The sequence below is a fragment of the Anticarsia gemmatalis genome, chromosome 2 (assembly GCF_050436995.1).
Source record: "Anticarsia gemmatalis isolate Benzon Research Colony breed Stoneville strain chromosome 2, ilAntGemm2 primary, whole genome shotgun sequence".
Lineage (NCBI taxonomy): Eukaryota > Metazoa > Arthropoda > Insecta > Lepidoptera > Erebidae > Anticarsia > Anticarsia gemmatalis.
The window spans coordinates 11988939-12013637 of NC_134746.1; the positions used below are offsets into that span (position 1 = coordinate 11988939).

General features: G+C 34.4%; 1 protein-coding gene across 2 annotated transcripts in view; it reads right to left on the minus strand.

Annotated features, from left to right (window-relative positions):
- Window positions 1-219: 219 nt before the first annotated feature.
- The window catches only part of LOC142984890 (uncharacterized), a 111818-nt gene continuing 87338 nt past the window's right edge, over window positions 220-24699 (minus strand). Inside the window, exons 1-4 of one of the 2 annotated variants that reach the window (XM_076132770.1) lie at window positions 12860-13040; window positions 3800-3926; window positions 3385-3442; window positions 220-2953 (exon numbers count right to left, since the gene is read on the minus strand). In XM_076132770.1, the coding sequence (XP_075988885.1) occupies window positions 1400-2953; window positions 3385-3442; window positions 3800-3926; window positions 12860-12908 (1788 nt within the window). In that variant the 5' untranslated portion in view covers window positions 12909-13040 and the 3' untranslated portion in view covers window positions 220-1399. Of the gene's footprint in view, window positions 2954-3384; window positions 3443-3799; window positions 3927-12859; window positions 13041-24699 lie in introns of those variants that run through there. The other variant, XM_076132762.1, reaches the window with a different exon arrangement.

Here is a 24699-nt window from a genome sequence, read left to right on the forward strand (position 1 = left end):
TATTCTAATATACTGTGATAATAACTAGATATGAATACAGAAAATCGTTTAATGTTGATCTTAATATTATGACTTTGTAACTCTAACTAAAATATATTCATAACTTTTTTTGTCTGGCTATCCAACTTTGCTGGAGCTTATTCTCACTCCTAGAGTACATAGGCCATGGTATTCATTTTCTTTTTTACTACAAGGATGAAATGAAACAACAAATAAGTTCGTTACCGTTATTATTGGATAATTTTAAAATGCATCTCGGCACTTAAAGGTACCATTTACATGTCTTTATCTAAACATACATTTAGATTCGATAAGTTTCGTAGGATTCAATTAATTTAAATTTATACCCGTCTTCATAAATTAAAATATAATTATAATAATTTACAATTACAAAATAAAAGTATAAAATACTGTAGATATTAAAATAAAAGGTGATAGAGAATGATTTACAAAAACACGGAATTTTTAAGTTGTTATCTGAATGCGCAGTTTTGAAAAGGGCTTATGTGTTATGTATTTGTATTGTGAGATGTACCCTTTTCGAAATTACACATACAAATAAACTTTTTATTTTTATATGGAAAGGTAGTACGCAATCGTTTGGAACCCGGAATATACATATAATATTTCATGTAAAAAAAAAGAAAATTGACACTTACTGTACTTCATAATATGCTAATTCTAGCAATTAGCCAAACAATATTTTAACGTTTTTGATAGTTACTTGAACGGAGTATTCGATAACCAGCCATGGAGTGAAGTTAATTGCGTTCGACTGTCGTCTCTAATTCTAATTTCGTGTTTTCATAATTCATCGAAAAAGTGTCAGGAATATTGACATAACGAAGAAACGATCACAGCTAAGAGTGAAGCGGTGATATTCACATATTTTATCATCTACATCGATAAGATTAACACCAATCTTACAAAAAAACGTCTCAATAGATCACAATAAATACAATTATTTATTTAATGCTACGTTTTGAGGTACATCCTTAACTTTAAAAAGTTATCTAAATGGTAAAAAGTTTACTCGAAATGTCTAATATTTTGTTGATAAAATGTATAAACGATCGTAACATACGCTAAAGTGACACAGTTTTAAAATACGTCTATTCATTATTTTATGGATCTATTTATTTGTTATGAGGTAAGACCCGTTAATGCGAAATTTCAAATCCATTATCCAGAACGGCGAATTAACATCTCGATCTTCAGCTCTCACTTAACATTTAAATTATTTATTTAATCTCAGATCAGCGTAATGCTAGTAGAATGTACCCCAAACCGCATCACCTTAATGATAAGCACTTTGGAATCTAATTTTACTATAATTTACATAGCCATTACGACTAATTGCTACGTACACTTAGAAAATCTACATAATTACAAACTTTCACTAAGAATCTAGACTTTTTGAATTTTTAAGAGATCTAGGTTGTTGTACAGGTTTATTCTTTTTGTTCTTAGTTTCTAGATTAAAAGTTTCACTTGTATTTGATGGAGTATTGAAGACAGAGTTCTTGGAACTGGGCACACTGTTCCCGGGCGAGACACCGCTGTCGGTGCTCACGGAGGCCGGGCTGGGACTGTCACTCACGTTATTACACACCGTCAGCTCCTGCCCCGGGAGGGACACGATCTGACCTATCGGCTTCTGTCTGACTAGATTTATGCTTTGGCACACGTTACTCTTCACTTCACTATCACTCGGATCCTTCTTCTGGTATCTCGTCAATGTTCCCGCTGATCCCGCCGAGTTTGGCCGGTACATCGGCATGAACTGCGACTGGGGGTAGTACTGCATCTCCGGGGGGACTTGTCCTTGAACCCACGGACCCATTGTGGATACTACTGGGGGCATGTGCGTCCACATAGGCATCTGCACCATATGAGTTCCATCAGGCATTGGGTTAAAGCCAGGAGGCATCGGCCGTACTACTCCTACTGGCGCCGGAGCACTGTGTGGCCTCAATGCTGGATGATGAGGTGCATACTGCCCTGTATACTCCTCTCCCTCATACATTCTATTCGGAGGCGGGTTCTGCGCATCATACATATTAGGAAACACTGTATGCGGACTTCTCTGTAGATATGTATACATTTGCTGCTGAGCTTGTTTCATCGCTACATACTGCTGCAAGTTAATCGCAGTCTGTTGTCTTTGCTGAGCTATGTCTGGGGCCAACGTCGCTGTAGTATTACCGTGTATGTAGTAGATATGTGATTGAGGGTTTACTTGCGTCACCGGCGTCGGAGGAGTCTGCCTTTGTGTCGGATACTTGCTGTTGTCCACGACGTTGTTCTGAGGGTCCTGGTACTCTTCAGGAGGTGCAATGTACTTGGGTGGAGATGGCGGGGTCACTTGCTGCGACATCGGGTAGCTTATGATCTGTGCTATGTACGGCTGCTGACATTTAGCCGAATGAGCCGGGCTATGAGTTTGGAATGTTGGGTTAAATGTTATCTGAGATACATCTGGACTTCCACCGTCTGCTTCTTTGTGATTAGCTCTGATGTCGTTCGCTTCATTCTTTTTAACTTTTCTCATACACATTGGTTGGTTGGGAGGATTTTTCCAATCTGCTCCAGCGCTTTGGGGCCTTTTGACTGGTGATGATTTGGAGTGGTCGTGCCAGTTGTCACCGTTGATCTGTCTCGGGTCTGGTGGGTGGTGAGACTGGGCGCTGTGGGCTCTTCGCGGCGGTGGCGACATACCATCAGGCACATGCTGCTGCCTGTAGCATCTTCTACCAGATCCTGGGCTGTTCTGTCTTTCTGGCGGCATTGGCATAGGCCTCGGCACCCTCCTCCTGGCAGGAGTGGGTGGACTTGGCTGTGATTGTGAGGAATGTGTAGATTGTGACGCCGACCGCCATTGTTCTATCAGCAGCTTTCGACGCTCCGTTTCTATTCTGATTTCCGTTTCGCTGCCGGAGTCGTAGTCCCTGCCCTGAAACAAAAAAATATTTATAATAAATAAATAAATTTAACCCATTACTGTCCCACTGCTGGGCAAGGGTCTCCTCCCGTAATGAGGGAGGGGTTAGGCCTTGAGTCCACCACGCTGGCCAAGTGCGGGTTGGGGACTTTGCATGCCCTCAATAAATGTATTAAACAAATTTTAGGCATGCAAGGTTTCCTCACGATGTTTTCCTTCACCGTTGGAGCATGTGATAATTATTTCTAATACACACATAACTTCGAAAAGTCATTGGTGTGCTGCCTCGGGTTCGAACCTGCGACCACTTGAGTGGGAGGTGTCAACTTATACCACTCGGCTATCACTAAAAAAATATTTAGTAACAAATAATTGCTTTTAATAAACACAATAAAATTAATAAAGCTCGTTATGCTTGTTAACGAAATAAAGAGGGAAATTACCTTTTCAATTTTTTCGTCCAACAATTTGAAGAAGTCTTGCTGACTCGCTGACACCTCGCTGCAACAAAAAAAAGATCATTATAATATAATTGGTGTCAATTTACATTCAAAATATCCGTGTATTCTTAATCATAGCACTAAAGTTTGCATTACTTTTGGTTTTGAAAAAAGAAGTTACGCTAGTATTCATTTGATTAGGTACTTTTATAGGCGTCTTGGTTTTGTAAATGTGTATCAACCACCTTACTTTTATTGGAACTATCTATATAAAAAAATAGTCAAAGTTTTACATTAAAAACCAAGGTTGAATCAAGGAGTCCTCCTCATAGCTTGGTTACTCTCAGTTTTTGCGTTTTCTGCGATGCCTTACTTTTTAACTCTGATACAGGTCATAAATTTCTTGCTCTCTACTCACATGATAGGTTGCTGTGTGGCGAGAGGCAGGATATGCTTCCCTTGTTCTTGTTCCTCCTCAGTCACCTCTGGGGGCGCGGCCGCTCCCGTCGTGCCCTCTTCCTCATCGGCCTCCTTGTCTGCTGCACCTGACAATTAAACAACTTTGGTTAATAACGCTACTAAGGAAGAATTCCTTGAAGGAATATACAGGTTGCAGTGTAATCACAAAATACTTTAGTAAAAATTTAAAGCATTAGAAATTTGGGGAAGCCGGTGAATTCTATTTGGATCTCATTTAGTTCGTTCAAGACGGTTTAACCATTAAAAATTAGATTGAATCTTTAAAGTTTGTGTAGTATAATTTCTTAAACATCCTATTGAAGTATGTGTAGTTTCATATAGGTATACTATTATTACTCGTCGATTTCATCATATGATACTCCTATACCCTTAATTAAACCAGAATGTGGATTAGCGCTATTCTACTGTCGAAAGAAAGAAAAATAACGTTATCTTGATATTACGGTTACAAGTCAGGGGTCAGTATCTCAAAATCATTCCATATGTTTCAATTCCCATCGTTCAAGGCAGTAGTAGTTTAATTAATAGCACAAAAAGTACCTATTCAATGTCTATATAATTGTGTAATTTCGTCCAGACAGTACGTCCTCGATATTTAATATTTACTATTAAATTACTTCTAAACAGTCAATTATGTTACAAACCAGCTAGTTACTAATATTATAAATGCGAAAGTTTATAAGTATAGATGGATCAATGTATCTTTGTTCCTTTATCACGAAAATTCTACTGGACAGATTGTAATGATATTCGGTGCACTGATAGTTTAGAACCTGAATTAACACATAGGATCCTTTACCCCAGGAAATCTTTCACGTGGACAAAGGCGCGGGCAAAAGCTAGTAATACGTAATATTAACATTATATCAAAAGAAGTATTCTTAAAAGAAACATAATTATTTTTATTGACAAATATTTATTACATTTTATTTTGTTAAAAGCCAGCCATTAGTAAAAGTATTTTCAGTCTGTTTCGTTTGACGTATCACAATGTTCTTTCACTAACTTTCAGTTCAAGCGCTGAAATAATCATATTTTCTCTTTCTACGTGAAACAAATGGTTCACCGTAGATATTTATATACTCTAGATACGGCTAGATTCTGACATCTCGATTTATAGGTCGAGCAAAGCACTATTGAACTTTCGGTTTGAGTAAAGAAAAAAATAATCTAGGGGAGGATTTTAAAGTGCTCATGTTGTGTTCTCATAGTATTAACAGACTAAGAAATAACCACTTTTTGCCCTTACATTTTTAATCTGATCAACCATTCACCAACCAAATTAAGCTAAAGTCCATCTTATTACTTTATCAGTTTTGTAAGAATATTGCTACAAAATAACATTTTCAATCCAGTAAATAGTAATAGTAGGGTTTGTCTTTATAAAATGTATTTCATAAACTTCTACATATAGTATATAGACCTCCGGAAACTGCAAGCAAGATGTTATTTTACTAGGTTTCTGTTCTTTTTTCTCACGTTTACTAAAAATCCCATACATTACATTACGTGCAGGAATAAAAACTCGTTGAATTCTATTCTTTCCCGTTTCGTTCAAGGTACGCTATACCTTAAAATTTGCGGTATCTAGCGAACTCAATATCTGTGTTACATTAACAGTTCGTTAAGCCTGAAATACGCGACGATTGTTTTATGTTGCTATCTCTTTTTAACAACCTCTTTCACTTAATGTGAGCGTTTAACGCTTCTAGTGAGTTGTTCGTTTTGTCCTAGATTTAGATTTATGTTTGTAGTGAAATTGCAAAATAAATGCACTTTTAATTTCTGGCGAAATTTTATGATGACTAAAGAGTAATAAAGTAGTTATTAAAGCTGCAATTGTTTAATTGAATTTTTATGTTTACTATCAAACTAGATTCTTTCAGTAAGAGAATGATTGTAACTTAATACCTTAACAGACGTTTTTTCCATCAATTTTATTCGAGGAATTAATTTGATATATTCTCTAAGTATTATTCCGTAAAAAGTCAAAATTGACAAAAAAATCAAAACAGATCGTAAATTACCCCTTCAGAAACCAAAGGCAAAGCGATTTTTAACTCTTCGTGACAATTAAACATATTGTGTAAAAAATACATAGTATGTATATCTAAGCAGATTTTCTTTCATAAAATCTTATATTCTTATAGAATCATTGAATCAAATAAAACATAGTCCCTACAATATCATAATTTTCATCGTAAACTGAAATTGGAGGCAAGTACAGTTTTAGGAGGCACAATCCAAGATGGTTGTTCATAAAATTGAATGGTTCGTCTCGTTCAGTGAGACTCGAGACTGAGGATTAACGAGGGGTCGCAGGTGTCACGAATGTCATGAGCCTTACGAGATAAAAATGAATTTCTATGTCTGTTTTGTTTTTGAAACGTTAGATTAGCATTGCTCGAGGACTGTTCTCATTTTACATGGGTTAAGCTCTAAATTGTTAGGGTAAGAATTAAAAAAATCGATTTGTCATCAAAGTGATAACAAATGAGAATATATTATAGGCCGGGGAAAATCGCATTATAGTATGTATGAAGTTGTAATAAAATCTCTTTGGCTTCAAGAATCACAAATGAGTACACGGATCATTAGGTTTCTTTTAGTAAGCTCGTGAGGTACCCAAATATCGAGCTTTTTTGTGTAGAGAAAAGATTTTATTACAAGTTCATACATACTATAATGCGAAAAGACTTTTTCCCCGACCCAATATTTAACTAAACATACACAGAATGACGCCTGTTTCTTATGGGTGTAGTCAGAGACCAAAGAACGCCGCTTGCTGCGATACCTAACTTTGTTTTCTTTATTCACATCCATACATCTTGTGATACAAGACTCTTCTCTGATCCTGTCCGCGTAAACGATTTCTTTGAGAAAGTTTTTATATTATTGTTTATACTCTGAGTTAAAGCTGTTACTACACTTATTGATCACTTATCGATGGATGACCAATGTTTAACAAAACCTTTCAAATCACGCCAATTAACCATTCTACTACCATTTTCTAAGCAATCACGATTACCTACTAGCTTAAAAAATGCTGCTATTGACCACAGCGTAACTTAATTAAGATTTATAAAGTCATTAAGCAACAGTAAGAGGAATGTTAGTTAGTTAACTATCTCACTCAGAGCATTGGCCCTTTGCCAAATCAAGCCGAAATCAAAAGCCGTACTTCTCAAAGACTTTCTTTACTTAAGTAGCTTTTGTTTTCTTTCAAATACCCTTTTAACTTCTTATAATATTAATTTCACAACGTTTAAGCATCTTTTTAATAAAATATTTGTAACAAAAAGTTTTAAATCCTCTTTATGAAAATTCTCAACTGAAAATTCTTTATCGTAGTTAACTTAATTTCGTATTCAAAGAAACACAACAATAAACAGAGCATCGGATCTCCATTTTGTGTCAAGTGTGAGTTGTACAGTCACGAGCACGAATACGTATTCACTTACATTTTCAATCATACTTATGTGTATAAAAAGATATATTTAATTAATGCTATGGGTCGACGATAAATACAAAGTGACTTTAAAATTAGTAAAGAGATGTCAAAGAGTATTAATTTTTACAATTTCCATTGATTACAATGTCTTTGAAACTGGTTCAGTGTACACATATTTTTGCTGTCGTCTGTACCCTTACTTTTTAATTCTCGCTCGAAATTTGCGAATTTTCCCTTCACCATTCGTGAAATTACTTCAATATTAATCCTCTCTGAATTTATATTTCGCGTTTCGCGTCTGATATTTAGGGTAACGGGATGTTTTATGCCATTTGCTTCGAGCATATTTTTTCGTATTTATTTCTTAGAGAAGCGTTTTAGTCTGGTAACCAGTATGACACGGACTTCTAAGGATTTCTAATTGTGCTGAGTTTTGTATCAAAATATCGTAGTTTCGTATTTTAAAACTTTTGAATTGAGAAAGAAAGGTAAGGTAAAGGTATCTTTGAAAGGTATAATGTAGGGATTCTAGAGATTAGCCTTGAATCAATTTGCTAAATCTTTATAGCAAAAGTAATTTGTATTTGTGTACCAGCAAACTCTTGATACTCGATAGTATCTACAACAAACAAACACACTGAAGGAGTATGGGTGACGGACATATAAGCAGCGTAAGCATAATAGAATCCTACCAATAAATTAAATTTGAAAATTTGTTAGAATTAATGGATGGATTTTTATCTGTTACTCTTTCACGAAACAACTGCTGACCAGATGTTTGTGAAATTTGATACACTGATAGCTTATAACTTGATAGGGTACTTTTTACCCCAAATAATCTTTTTACGCAAACGAAGACGCAGGCAGAAGCTAGTGAAATATAATTCAGCTTCATAACTTTCACTACAAGATCACTATACGAGAAAAAAGCAAACACGATAAAGTTTTCTTTTTATTATAAGGACCTTTTAATAGCTATTAGATGGCCAGTATATACAGTGACCGAGTGGCCTCAAAGCCTTTGACCTCAGTGACCCAATCGACTGGCAATAATTGGTCGAAAGACGCGCACTATCCCTATGAATATATTTTTAGCACATTTATCGATGTATTGAGCCGCTTTCATAGCTAATTATGTATTTAAAGTGATGATTTTTCTTAAATTTGTTTGGTTGTTTGATTGAAATGAAAGGTAAGTACGATAATATTGTTGGTATTTTTGATATTTTGTATTTTTTTCTTTTGAGAGAAAATTAGTACCAAAATAAGAAAAAGAGTTAAAGCACCTAAACAATCTTTCATAATAATGACGTTACGACATTAACAAATTTGGATTGGAGATAGTGGATGTCCCTAGATCTATCATTGGGTACTATTTTCATAGAAAAAATAATAACAATAGCTATTTGTAAGAAAAAATAAGAAAGACTGTTGAACATAGTACAACCTCGCTACCCAAAAAGGTCATCATAAAATTATCAGGCCGAAACGTCTGCCTGTCTAGCGTAACCGGCCATACAAAGTAGAATATACTTAAAGGTCAATGAACTCAATGTAAATCAATACACTATTTGCGCATCTTGTCAAAATGATAACGTAGACTATTTATTTCTTGCATACAACCTTTTTTACACAGTTGTGTAGGCAGAGGTATATGAAAATATATTTATGTTTCGCCATTTACAGTGTTAGTCGCTTTGCGCTAAGCCTATTGCAATATAGCGAGCATGTGATCTATTTAAGGCAACTTTTTTAAAAATAATCTAGTAGAAATAAAATGAAGCTCAATAGCTTTGCCTGTCCCGGGAATTCTATCCCGTGATTACCAGTCTCATAATAATCAGAATATACCCGTAATTAATTCACGTATAACCGAATATTTCAGTGAAATGTTCGCAGTTGAAATTTCAAGTATTCGTTGTAATATAGTACGAGTACACTTCAACGATATAAATTCAAAGTTCAATCAAAATTAGTTTCCGCGAAGAGAACTATTTACAAATTGACAGATAAAATTATTTTTATGAGTGAAATTAATATGAAAAATCACATAATTAATATTAATTGGAGGTAAGTTGATGTCAATACGGTTGTTATTTAAAAACATAAAAAAAATGTCCTCTACGGCATTTTTTAAGAGAAAACATTTCTGCGCCGATCGATCCCACGTATTGTGGAATAAGGGCAAGAGAAAAGAAAAGAATCCATAGGTTTAGGCGCCTCCTTAATTTATGATTCACGTAACTGTTTTTGAGTGTGTTAAAAAGTTAAAAATATTAAAATTTTCTTGCTTTCTCCTTACTAATTTTAAATAAATTAATGAATGACTTTTATTTCATGCTTATAAAATCTAAGTTGTTTATTTGTCAAAAATAGTAGCTCAATTCTCTATTACTACCGACAGCCGACCTGTCATCGAGAAATTTTGTATGATCGACAAATTTCGTAGGAACTTTTTCGGTAGTACATTCTAAATGTCAAATGTCGATAGCTAGCCGGTTGTCGGTAGTCGATAATGGTAGAGAATCGAGGTATAAGTATTGTCATATAAGATCTTGTAAGTACATAGTCCGCTGCGTTATTGTATATAAACAGATTGAGCAACATAAATATCAAGTAACTCCCAACAACAGCGCAATGTTATTTCAAATAATCAGTGTGTTTGGTTTCAACTAGAAATAACACACGTAGAAACACAAGTTGAAGCAATTTGATCCGGATACCCGGTTACATACCCTTCTCCTTAATAAACCCGGGCGTTTTCACGGAGCTATTAAAATAGTTGGAAACACAATTATTTAAGCTCTCAACATTGCTTTGTAACTCAATGTGTGTTTTCCTAAAAGACAATAGTTAAAAAAAACAAAAGACAAACTCAGGAATTACTTTTTGGCTTCAGCCGGGATTCTAACCCGAGACCTATAATTATTGTGCGACAGTTGTACAAACATACAATCGATTTATAGCAATCAATGGCGAAATTATAGCAATGGCGCCCTGTTCCCATTTCCTTTATGAAAACTAGGAAAGATTTTGTATGTAGAATTTTATATGTACATATTTAAGTCATCTAATTTTCAATTTATTATAACCGTAGCCAACTTTGACTTTATGACAACTATTATATCAATGTCCATTTAACCTGTGTCTCACAACAACGAAGACAAATACCAGGAATCGTATAAATAACTAGCAAATAAAGGTGAAATTAGAACCGGATATCCTTGTTATAATACCCGGGTGTACGCTTAAGAAACTCTACTGCTATTAAAATAGCTGGAATTACGAGAAGAGCGAATTTAACTCGAAAGCCTTACAAAGAGTATGATCGTGGAATTTTCTCACCGAGTTTAATATAAACTGGCTGTAGTGTTTTGTAGTATTGTTTGGATGCCTTTAAGTTTTTAAATAAATAAGGTTTTTGTATAAAAAATAGTATTAAGCTAAGTGCAGATGGTTTTTATATATATCGCGACCTGTACTGTACACAATACAATTATTAATTGCAACCATAGTAATCAAAAGTAGTTCTTAAATTTTATCTATGATATAGTTTTGTAAAATGTTACAAGTAATTATATAATTTGCCGTTTGATGAAAGCAATGTGGCCAACAAATCAATTATTATTTGGCATAGTTATATCCTTTTAACAATATACACATAACTTTACAATATTCCAATTTAAAAACAGTATGATATCTTTTCTGTTTTTTTTTTAAATTCGTAGGTCTCAATTGTTTTTAAATTAATGCGTATTTTTACTACTTTTTAAATGGGTATTAAGTTATTTTTTTTAAGAACCAATGCTTTCAAGAAATTTTTAATTTGGAACCCGAATAATTAATTTGCTTATAATATTCCGAGAACTGCCGAGTAGTATGAATGGACAGTACTTTGCTCTTACAAAAAATCCTTTGAGTTATTTTTCACAAGACAAAACATTGCACATTTTGCGAACCCAAAAGAATACTTCAAATTGTGAAGAAATATTTTCCTTTTAGCATCTTGTTGTTTCGTTTTGCTACTTTTTGAGGATAAAGGTGTTTTAGGAAAAAAGAAAAACATGGAAAATATATTTTTCTTTAAGATCATGAACATTTTAACGGTTTTGACTACTCAAGTATGATGGAGCTTAAATTATAACGCTACTTGATACTGTCCGCATGCAAAAGATATAACGAATTTATTTTCAGGCTAGTTTTGACTGCCGAGGTCATTTGCGATGTTTTTTTACAGTGTATAAAAATAATTTCAAAGGAAAATTTAACTGTTACATGATTTTAAAACCACCATCCTTGTTATATCATTCTACCCTCCACTTTACAAGGTCCACTATTAACAAGCCAAACTTGTGGATTTTATAGTAACAAAAAAGTTGTAAAATCATTTTTTTGCGCTGAATTGTATTGTAATGGCATAAAAATATTTGAAATTGTTACTCTATCACTAATGATCAAGGGTTTCTTTCTTAATTTTATTTCACAATTCTTCTTCTTTCTCAACATCTTAAAATATTCTTCAAAGTAAAATGCGTGGTCACAAAGGCTTGCATCTCCCACAAAGCCTTCAGAGTGTCACGTAGAACGTGCGTACTCTACTGACCCACTTACTACAAATATCTTAGATACGCCGCAAATAAGCCGTATTCTGCCCTCAATTTATATCGCAATATTATGGAATGTAGGGCAGTTTGAGCGATTTAAATTCAATATTGTCTTTAAAATATCTCTTTTATATGTATTCTCGGTAGTTGAGTTGTTTTCAAAAATATTGAAAACTTATTTTTCATTTTCATCAATGTTTAATTTAGAATTGAAAATACAGGTATTGTGAGATTGCTTACTAGCTATTAATGTTTTCTATTTATTTAGAATGCATTAGAACGATTTACAAAATAAGGTGTCGTTTTCGGTGCCCAAGAAATCATTCTTGATTGTCAATTGTCTTGTGTATGCTTTCTCAAGAACATATTTTAGTCAAAAACAATTCTTATAAATCGTACACTGGTAGGACAATATACGAATCATTAGACATAAATGTAAATCTGTGGGCTCTTAAAAATATTTAATTGTTTAGATATCACAACACTAATAAAGAAATAGTTGAACATAAATTTAGTAACCATATTTTGTAAACAAGTTGATTTAGCTCAAACTCCATTAAATTTAATATCAACAAGCCATCACTGGCCGATGTCATTATAATTAATTGATTTCATCGCCATATCCACATGCACGGGGTTGCCGCGTGAAAATTATTGAGTGCACTAATTGTTTTATTGTATCGATGACGGCTGGTATTACAGGAGTTTAAAATTTGTTCCAATTAATTGATATTGATTTAATGCTAATTAGTTTCAAGCATTTTATAGATGCATAGTTTATGATCTATATTTAATTAAATTACTATCGAATTTTCCGTGCTCAGAAAATGTTATACTCAGTAGATTAATAGCTTAGCCTCTCAGAAGATTTTTAGACTATATCTTTTCTCCGTATAATAAAGAAATATAATTCTATCTAACTATGGAAAAAAAAACATTTTACCTCTTATATGCATGAATGAAATGTGTCTCAATAATATGCAACGTATCATCACACAAACACGTTTTCAAAACGTCCAGGCCATAGGTTCACTTTCCACGCAGTACTTTTTCTTACTAAAGTCCATTGAGACCTCACGAAGCTGAACATTAAGCCATTTTCCCGCCTGTTCTCTTCCATCCTGCAACCAAAAACATTTCACCCGGAATTCCCGCAGCAAAACATTGTTTCAACTTTTCAGTGTTGCCTGATGAAAAATACAATTTAATTTCCCCTCTTTCTGGACAAAATATTCCCACATGGTATTCTTTGAAAAGTTTTGGCAAATTGCGTTTATAAACTTGTGTAAGATTCGAAAAAGGGCAGGTTAAATATTATGACAAATTGTTTGGATTTAAGACTTTTGGAATTACGATGATCACAAATTATTCTCTTACTGATGCAATAGAAACTGTTGAAGGAAGAAATTAAAAATTCCAATATTGATTATAAAAATGGTATTTTGTCTTTATGGACTTAAGTTGCTTAACGCTACCAAATTTTATCAAAACCGATAAAGTAGTTTTGATATAAAAAACGACAAACAAATGCAATTATTGTTTTAGTGTCGATAATTTATAATTTAAGAACTTCAAGTTTTTATTTGCCGCTTGTTACCATGCTAGGGGCAATTTGAGCGAAACATAAATCTAATCAACAAATTAACATAACTAAAACACCCATCTCTAATAAAGTTTCTATTAATCATTATTAATCCATATTTCATAAGTTGAATCCAGTCCGTCCTAGATTTAAAACTATCGACTCCAGCATCTCATTTACTTAAATGGAACCAACTACGTGTACTGATTTACGATTTTTGCTCACAAACTCAATTCCTTCTACAAATTACACCGTATTGGGAAATAAAATTGAAAGGAAAGTAAGAAAATAAACCTTAACACTATAGATTTAAGGTTCAAATTAATCTAAGCTTGAAGTTCCGAAGATTAACATTGGTAGATATTTCTTAGGCCTATAACTATCGTAAAAGGCTTTTGTTATATTTATTGAGGTGCCTTTAATGTCGTTACTCGTCTTAATATTGTATTAGAAGCCTTTGATAACGCTTTTTTAATAGGGCTTTATACTTTTCTAAGTAGTTTTTCTGTATTTTAAGGATACAGGAATGATAAAGCATAGATCGCTTGTTGATAAGCAGAAGCAAATGTAAAGTGTATTTATGCTAAATTTTTAGGGTAGGAAAGTTTGCTAGTTACGAATAGTTGTCCTAAATCAGTGTTTGGCATTAAATTTATAAAAGAATAAACTACAAGTAAATTGCCTAGTAGGTAGAGTTGTTTCACAGTCGATTTGGATGCAAAACTACATAGTTACGTTCGCGAAAACAAAATTCGTAATAAACAAGTAACATTTGCGTTTCAGACAACTTTAAGAAGGACTAAGAACAACTGTCGTAGCTTGTCGTAGTCTGTATGTCGTAGTTGCAGAATAGAAGTCGCTAAAAGGAATTTTAGAGCTTTAAGACATAAGCTTCATCGACAGGCCGACGGTTACGTTCCGCTTGCCTCATTCTACCAATGTAAGTCGTAGCCAAAGTCGACAGGCGACTTCACCTTTCGACAGCAAACAGTGGTCACCAAGGCCGCTTTTAAAACATAAATTCTGCCGTATTACTTTTAAATCGTGAAAACTGTAGCGCGATTCTGTACAGTCGGTACTTTCGAGTAACGAGAGTTTGATATTTAAAATGTACTGCCAAAATAATTCCTACGACGCTCGTTAGAGGCTCTGATAAGATTTTCATACAAAATTTCTCGATAGTTAGCTGGTTTTCCGTAGTCGATAGTGGTAGAGAATCGAGCTACCGACATACCAGATACTGACGTTAACAGATAATGGCCCGAACATAAGAACTATATTTTGTCCATGTCGATCTTTTTATCTGGGTAAAGCTAAAAGCGAAAGTCAATTAAGAATAAACGGGTCATTACACTACAGAGATAAGCCTCACTAACTCTAATTACTGAAAAAAACCCTTTTGTTCCTCTCTAGTCTTTAGCTTAGTAGTTGAACGAACCTGATGGTAGACTACCGATCGGTTTAAGAAAAAAAAAGCAACCACTTTATTCCAACCCAATTTGAAAAGTCGCACGTGTAATAAACTAGTCGCAAAACTTCAGAAAGAGCTGATATAAAGGCTGTTCAATTTCAAACAATAAGTTGAATGAATAACCGACCTCGGTTATACAGGGTGTATTGAATAAAAAATGCACTCGTCATATGGCGAGCCGGAACTCTTTTGTGTAGAACCTTACAATGGCGCCGAGTTTGAAAGTTTGAAAGGACTCGATCACAGGAATTTGTCAGGACTTTGTGATTTGATTCTGTTAATATTGAAGGCTTTTGAAGGTAGAGTAGAAGGTTTATGTTGGTAAAATGTTGAAATGAATCTGATTTTGTTGGTGAATTGACTTTTTATTTAGATAGCCTTTGAGGAGTGATGATGCTTGTTGGTGTTATGCCAGACACTTTTAAAGTATAAAGTTTGTTCGTACAAAAAGTGATTAGGAACAGAATTGTGAACATATCTTCGTCATAAGTTCTACATAGTCTACATGTTTCTAAACACATTATTGCAAATACTAAGTACTGCATTCAGAGAAAGGGCGTCCTACCAGTGTTTAGTAATCAAGCTAAAAAATAAACGGAAAAGTAAATATTTCGTCAAGTAATTTCAATGCACTCAAGGCTTTCCTCATTACGGGAGGAGACCCTTGCCCAGTGGTGGGACGCTAATGGATTAAATTTATTTATTTTATTTAATTCAATGTCGATGAATCGATAAATACTATATTACCAAATGTATCCATCGTGTTACAGAACGTTTTAGTTCAACAAAAGTCTTTAAATAGTTAAAAAAGAAGTTTAAGAGGAAGTAAAAAGTACAAGTTACAAAGTTAGCCTTAAAACGTTTAACTGCATGAGAATAAATCGTACAAGAAACTTCACGGTTCGTTTTACATGAAATAAATTATCTCATTTGGTTTCTCTTTTTAACCAATAGTTGAACCTTTCTTCCAGATTATAGCAGAATTTAACTAGATATTGCAAATAATTGTTACAGAAAACTTCAATAGATTTTTTAAAACGTTATAATATTTTGAAAACTATTATAAAATTGATCATTTTTAACAAAATATACAAATAACATTCACCAAAATTCATCTCGTCGTACTCCGATGACCTCATTTGACCCCTCACCCATTCATCCTTTCAATACAAAATCTCTAACAAAATGGCCTTTTCTAAAGAACTAAAGACTAACAATATAAGTCCACACCTGAACCGCGCCATAAAACTCATATCCCATTGAGGGTCCATTAAATGGTGCGTAGTATGTGTTTATTATGGTCCTAACCTTCTTATGGCGAATAAAAAACATCCGGGTCTTATAGATTAATAACGAAGTTATTTGTAAAAGGTTTTGATAGAGATTATGCTTTGAATTGTAATTTGAGGATTGTACGAGTATAAGTTCTATTTAAAAGTTCACCTTGGATTTCCTGTCAAGAATTTTGAATTGATTTTTTAACACCTAGGTGACAAACATAAGTGCATATTCGTTTCAGCGCACTAGTTCATGGAATTTTATCAACGTGAGCCCGCGCTTACCTAAGTTAATATTGATTAAATAACAATTCTTATTTATTTATGTCCAGCCTATATAGAAGCAATGTTGGCTGTTTCAGCTTTCTGGTTCAGCCAGCCTTCGCAGTCTATATCTATTCTGGGTAACCTGCAACCCGTTTTTTTTTCATCTTTTACAGGGTCTATCTCATAGCCGTCTCTGAGTTGGCGTAGTCGACATTGACGTTCGTTTTTTGTTTAAAATCATTCCACTACTAAGCTTTGTTTTATTATTGTTCGTATCGTAGCGTTAAAAATATATTACGAAAATAAATCTTAATATCACAAGATTGATGGATGTATCTAGAATTAGCCCAGAACAAAGCCCTATCAAGCTTTTGTTCTAGAATTCTAGATCATATTATCGCTTCGTCATTAAATTCAATTATCTCAGAATATTATAGCACATTTTAAGGTCTCTTTTTTAAGTTGTTTCTTTATAACTTTTTTTGCTAGTAAAATAGTAGAAGTGTTAAAGTTGTTCAAGTTGCTCGGAGGCTTTTGACTAGTGTAAGGCTTCCTTTCCTACAACACTAGCATTGGCCGAGCGTACGACACCCAAAGCCGCGCTGACATGCCTGGTAAATGTTGCTGTGTAATGTCCGACGGATAGTCTACTCGGCCGACCACAGCGTAGAAGAAAATCAAGCCTTCGAGAATGACACTAACAGTCTGGGGCTAGTCTTTTTAACATGCCAGTCACCAAGATAAACAAATTATAAGTATACTAGCTGACCCGCGCAACTTCGCTTGCGTCACATAAGAGAGACTGGGTCAAATTTTTCCCCGTTTTTGGAACATTTTTTTACTGCTACTCTGCTCCTACTGGTCGTAGCGTGATGATATATAGCCTATAACCTTCCTCGGTGAATGGGCTATCTAACACTGAAATAATTTTTCAAATCGGATCAGTAGTTTCTGAGATTAGCGCGTTCAAACAAACAAACAAACAAACAAACTCTTCAGCTTTATAATATTATAAGTAATAAGTAATAAGTATATAAGTATAAGTATAGATAAAGAACATAATCTACAACAGCCTCATTATTTTTCATAAGTAACTAAATATAGCTATTTCTCTAGTTTTCCTAAGAGAGAAAAGGATGCAATAACGACTATAATTCAGCGGCTTAGCCAGTTATTTGGGCGGCTTTCCTTTTTGTTTACGACTCTATTACGTTTCAAATAGATAAGCTACTCTTTCTGCTGGTCACGTGCGCTATTCATACCGTTTGACGTAGCAGGCTCTATACTATCCCTGTTATACCTTATTTCCTCCTCTGATTTCCTCGTAACTTTTTGGTAATAATATTTATAAGCCAAAGTTTCTTTAGATATTTTATGTGATACATAATTTTGGTACGACATATTTTGATTTTAAAAACAATTTATGAATCTGTACCCGGTAAGACCCGGAAATATTTTAATAATAAAAAATTACCGCGAATTACAGTTAAGTACAAAAATATTGTGTTTAATAAAACAGAAATGTATTTTCATCACTGCTTATTTACCGAGCTTATTATCCGATGAGGGGAAAAAAGGTAACATTCTTTTCCTTTATGATGTAACAATCTGTAGAAAGCTAATTTCTGATAGCTTAAAATTTGCTTGATAGTAATTATAGGTACACTATCTATCTATCTATCTATCTATCTATCGTATGGTTAGTGGTCAACCTATTCATACCATAGATAGATAACCTATCTATCGTATGGTTAGTGGTCAAAGTTGTTCAAGCCGCCCGAGAGGCCTTTGACATGGCTTAACGACTGTTATCTTAATTGAGAACAGCCGGGACCGTCTTTTTACGTGCCCTCCGAAGCGCGGAGACGCTCAGTTCAAATACCACTATGCGGTCACCCATCTATAGAATGACCGCGCCAATGGTTGCTTAACTCACAGATCGTTTACCGACCGGTGAGCGCAACTACTATAGGTACACTTTATCACTACCTATATATAATTTGAATAGCAAAACAAACATCAATAGTATGTGCTTCCGCTGGTGTTCGGAGAAGAATCATCCAACTGATCCATGAAATCGCTAACGAAGTGTGACCTTTCGTCTTCAAAGGGCAAGCTCATCGATATTTGTATCCTTAACCTTCACGGAAAACTTGTGTAGTCAAGGCCGTCAAAATGAAACGGATCTAGGCTAGAATAACTAAGAATTTATAGGAAATAAAATTTTGGAACATTTTTGTAAAAACCCTTCCTGAGCATTATTTAGTATAGATGATTTGAGAAGTGTGAGGATGTCAAGATATTTATTATAAACAGCATCCAATATCTCTCAGTCTTTTAATCTACAAAAGTTCTTGAAAGTATATAAAGTAGCAAACCTAAAAAAGATCTAAAAAGTAGACTAAATAAAAAATGACCCGCAAGCAATTGTTCAATAGCATATTAATTTATCTACAGGATATTATGACCACCACTTATACTTCGCTATAGCTGAAAAATCTTATCATATCCTATGTTTTCTCGAAGGGTAGCAAATCTTGAGGTTTTCTTTACCTCTATTTCTTAGGCAACAAGTTGTGTAGTAATAATTCTTGCAATGACATGTGCGAGCCGTGCGTGCCGTACTTTTGAACAAAACACATTCATTCTCTGTAACAGTTGGTTGTGATAACCATCAGAATATTATGGAGTTTGATTTCTTTCGCGGTTTGGTATCTTGTGCGAATATTTGCTGTTAATACGAAAAGTATAAAGTGGTTATTTATTGTATAATGTAGTGTATAAAAATCTGCATGCAACCCAGTTTTTTCATACGTTTTCTGTTACAATTACAGGGGCGATTACTTACAATCGGGTAACTATATAGAAATATTGTCTGAAAAACTGTAGCGGGATTCTCTAGCGATTATAGACTATCGACCACCGGCTAGATATCGAGAAATTTTGTATGAAAATCTGATCGGCGCCTCTACCGGGCTTACATAGGCTTGTTTTTTGAGAATTTTTAAACAGATGCTCTATAGTCGATAGTACTGAGTGTAAGAAATCGCGCTATACTCGTAGGTATTTTGGCTTATTTTTCGGAATTTTGTTTTAGCAACAAAGATACGCCTACTTACATGGACATAGCAATAAAATATGAAGTAAGAATATGACTTCTAGCACTGCCACAACATAAACATTAAGGGGTGCGGTTTCGATTCCCGCTAGAGGCAAATATTTGGTCAGTCCACTGCTCTGTTTGCGAATGCACCAGACACTGTATGTGTGGCACGTTTGTGGTCTATAAACATACTTTACACGTTGTATATTGCAAGTTATGTAACCGACAAAGGGCAGTTAGATGGTTAGAAGCATGAGCAGTGTTTCAGCTTATAAATATGTGAATTCGAGTTGGAACTGAGTGTAAATACGAATACACGAGATATCGTAGTTATGTTTACTTTGTGACGAGCGTCTGGTATTTTAAATAAGCCAAAAATATTATTTTAGTTTAAGATGGTCTTCCGTGAAAATACATAAAAGGAGAAAAAATGTGTTTTTCTCCTGACAACCCTATGGAGCGAACAGTGAGAAATAGAGAGACATGGGCTCTTGATCGAATAATAAAATATAGAAAGTTGGCAATAATTTTTAAATTGAACTAAAGCTATCTTCAAATCAAAACTCACAGCGAGGTTTTTACAAAATTCTATCGAACTAATTACTTGGCAAAACTTCGGGAAACAAATAAGCCATACCTTACACCTCTGACCATTTTATTAATGCGCCGCCGCCGCAATATCAACAAACATATGTAATTCTAAAGAACCTAACAAATGTAAACAGTCAGTAATATAATAAAACTAAGTATATAAATAAATGTCGTCACATTACATAAATGACGTCACAACACAATAGAGTAATTTTCCGCGACGATTGTGACTTCAGATGCTATTGTGAAACATAATGTCTTTCAAGATGGATACACCAGTTTATCTTGAAAGATGTCCCGTTTTAATAAATGGTTAAAGTATAGTCGGAAAGCGAGAATATAATTTCTAAGTTTATTCTATTCAGTGAAGTAGCTTGAGACGCTGGCCACAGTAAGTGCGCCGAAGATGTTAAGGTAAGATCGCGTATTTTATTAAAATATAAATGTCATTTTTATTGAAACTCATAAAATTATAATTAATCAATACCCAATACTCACACAGTAGGATGCAACGAAATGGCAGTCCTTCACTTAAGCTCGAAAGTACACCTAAAATGCCTTTTTATGCAATAAATTAAAAATTGTTACCGGCTTGCTTAGGTAAGCAACATACCTAAGCCCTAAATACTTACTTTAAATGTGTGATAAGTCTAAAAACAATCAAAACTCGTACTTAATGAAACTGGTTTACAACAAGGACCGCAAACAAACTAAGGTAGCTCTAATTATATTTATCTTGCGTAGATAATCTCAAAGAACGGACCACGACGCTTTTGTGCTCAAACGTTTGTTCTTAGGCCTAGCACCCACTGGCGGCTCGGCATGCCAGGGGATTTTTCGGTAATGAATACTAATATAACTATGATACAGTCGGCTACAAAAGACGCAGAACATAATCAAATGTACCAAATATCGGTACACAATAAAGTACTGTAAATTATAGGCGAAAAATTTACAAAAGTCGCTGAATACACATATTTCAAGAGACACTGGACTGTTCAGCGACTTAGTAGTTAGACTTAGCGTTTCTTAGTCGCGCGATAATCAAGGCAATCAATTTGACATTCCATCGATAATACTCGTAAAAGCGTACAAAAGCAATACCGTGTTTATCTTAGAAATGCCACGTAAGTAACTTGCATGATACCCTGGCATCCTCTAGCAAGCTTCAGAAGTCCTTAGGATGCCGAGGTATAATCATTCGTTCATGCCCGCGTACGTCAGCAGTTATTTTGTTACCATGCTTAAGCCTTCCTAATAAAATAAAGTCAAGGCATAATAATTACAATTGGTTTGCGTTAATACGGATGCCAAAGGATCCCAAGTTATGCCGCGTGTGGGCACTAAGCCTTATGATTCTCGTCAGTGGGGGGTTCTCAGTAGGGAGGGGGTTGACTACTAAGTTTTACGTGACGGTTTTATGAATGTAGATGAAGCAGGTCTATTTTTAAACTCGATTCTGTGACTTATTAGGATTGAGAGAGCTATTTTAGTCAGGTTTAATAGCGTGGGTAGATCAAGGAATTTAGAATTTGTGGGGAGGAATGCTAAGGAAGTGTAGTTAGGTACCAAATTCTCCTCGCTTGAAAGTTTCTTGTTACTTCACCTAGGAATTCCTGTTACGTCATACTATCGTCAGTTTAGTGCCGGAATTGAACATAAATAACAGCTTTTCCGTTGCTATAACTTGAGTTTGGACAAAAGTTGCTCCAGATATTTTCTCAATTTTTGTCTGGTATAGGTGCTCTACGCACTTCTGTGGCCTGCAAAAATTTTCTCACTGGTCGTTTTGGCCTAGGCACTACTGTAAACTCTAGCACCTAGCGTACTTTCTAGGCTAGCTTTGCTAAATCTGGCAGCTATGGTGTAACATCTCTTCTTATAGAGTAATGATAAAGACTAGTTTAATAGCTGCTTCCCAAAAACAGGTCTAAAGTATTTCCTTTGCGCTATAGCACGTATTGCATTTACTACGTAGAAACATACTAAGCTTTTCCTATGTATTGAAATGTAAAATCTCTAAATTCTCTATGCATTTCCAGGACATGCGTCTGTCGGGTGAAATTTCTCTCACAATACATAGGCGGGCTTAATGCCACAGGCATTCTCCGATGCTTTATGGCTTTGTACTCTGCATTCAGGTCAAAATAGCTTACGCTAGCGATGCAGGAAACATTCTAACGATGGCACTCATGTTAAAATCACTTTGCTAATGTGTTGGTATAAGATTAAGTTAGGTAGATTATCTGGTATAGATACTATCCGGACTATCATATTTTGGAATATTGGTGATTGTTTTCTTGTATATTTTCTAAATAATAACAAAATTATATATAAAATATATGAGATATCCCTCTTCCAAAAAAGGATGAGGTTCTCAATTCGTCAGCAAATTTCTTATTATACATTTTTGGTTTCTTTAGAATTATCGAAATTGACAACATTTCATTTTTTTAAGTAACATATATTATCCTTTTATTCTAAACTAGATGTAAAATAAAGGGACCCATATTTTTTATTTTTGTGATATTCAGTTTTTTTCATTCATGATTTTCACTTTGAAAATTGTTTCATTCTAAACAGACGTAAGTGCCAAATGACGTCACATATACGGCGGAATAGCATAATGCCTTTGCCTCACAAGTCACATCATTTAGAAAAAAAAATATATAAATGTCAGTGTCTTGTCAACCTGGCGCGTCTATCGTATTATTGTTTGCTTACAAATACATTAATTGTTTTATAAGTTATTATTTTCCGTTCTCCGTTATTTATAAGTCATGAAGATATCTGAAGGACTCCAAGTTGCTGATAGTGGGAACCTGCCCATAGTAAATTACTTAATGCTTTTGGAATATATGCACGAAAACATACTTACTTATGCATTACTTTGTCCATATTTTCTGAAGAATGTGAGAAGCGTAAAATAGACTCAGGACTAATCCTGAATTATTGTGGTAAACATCAGCCTACTTTAAATGACTACAGCATATTTAATTTAATGCTCCAGTATATACACCAGCAGTAAGACCATAGCTATAGGGATTTTAATCAGTTCTGTCAAGATGCTCAAAGTGAAAAGGTGATTGACAGTGTGGCTGAAGCAACAAAAGATCAAGCAGATTCAAAGCTGTGGCATTCCATGTGTCAGGGAAGAGTCACTGGTTCTAGGATCTATGAAGCAGTACATTGTCAAACAGGAAATGGTGTTTTGGTGCAAAGTATCTTAGGTGGCTATAAAGTGCCTGAATTTAAAGCCATATGACGAAGTAAAACATTATAAAAACAATTAATTAAAATATTAGAAAATGATTTTGGAGTTATTCTAAGTTCAGGCCTAATTCTAATTTCCCCTGTTATTGGTGTTCCACCAGATGGGATTTCTACGAAATTTGTTCTGGAGATAAAATGCCCAATAAGTGGAAAAACAATCAAGAATCTATACTAATATTATAAAGTTGAAGAGTTTGTTTGTTTGAAACGCGCTAATCTCAGGAACTAATGGTCCGATTTGAAAAATTCTTTCAGTGTTAAATAGACCATTTATCGAGGAAGGCTTTATGCTGTATAACATCACGCTACGGCCATTAGGAGCGGAGTAGCAACGAAAAATGTTACAAAAACGGGGAAATTTTTTTCATTCTTTCTTATGTGACGCAAGCGAAGTTGCGCGGGTCAGCTAGTTATGTTAAAAATGGCAAACTCCAAGGATAATGTAAGGCCCAAGTAATGGTTCAGATGCATGCTGAAAGATCTGTTTTGTATTGCTGATCCAACTTTTGAACAGACAAATCTAATACACAAATTGAGTATGATGCAAATTACACTACAAAGATTTTAGAAGACGCTGAACCATTCTGGAAGCAATATATTGTTAAGACTATTTTAGAAAGTGTTAAATAAAACAAATTGAAATTAGTTTACGTCTTTTTATTCATTTTTTATTATAGGTTTATGGAGATTTATTGACCCACATGCTACTGTGACTTTTTCATCTGAATTAGTTTATTATATATAACAGTGTGGCTCGAGTATCTTAAACACGGACACACAACACCCACAGCATTACACTATTCTTGCTTGTTTGAGTTAGGCGCAGCAAAAAATTGTTTTCGATCGTCTCCAGAACTGTTTTCGTAAGATGGCACAAAACAATATTTGAGATCCTTCATAACCCTATACTGTTAACTAGGATTCATTTCGAGAAATCTATAATGTTTAAAGTTCATAAATGATGCTAAATACTTCGGTAACCTATTTATTGTGGTATTTTCGTGTTTGTTTACTTTAAAACATTAATGACATTTCAAATGTCAATCTACATAACTTTTATTCAAATTGCAAAGGCAAAGGTAAGACGTTATTCTTCCGTATATGTGACGTCATAGCGTAATTTTTGGTTTTTATTTTATTTCTCCCGAAATATTGAGCCAAAAAATATAAAAAAATGTGTTTTGTATTCAGAGTAAGAAAATAAAGAAATGGTATTTTT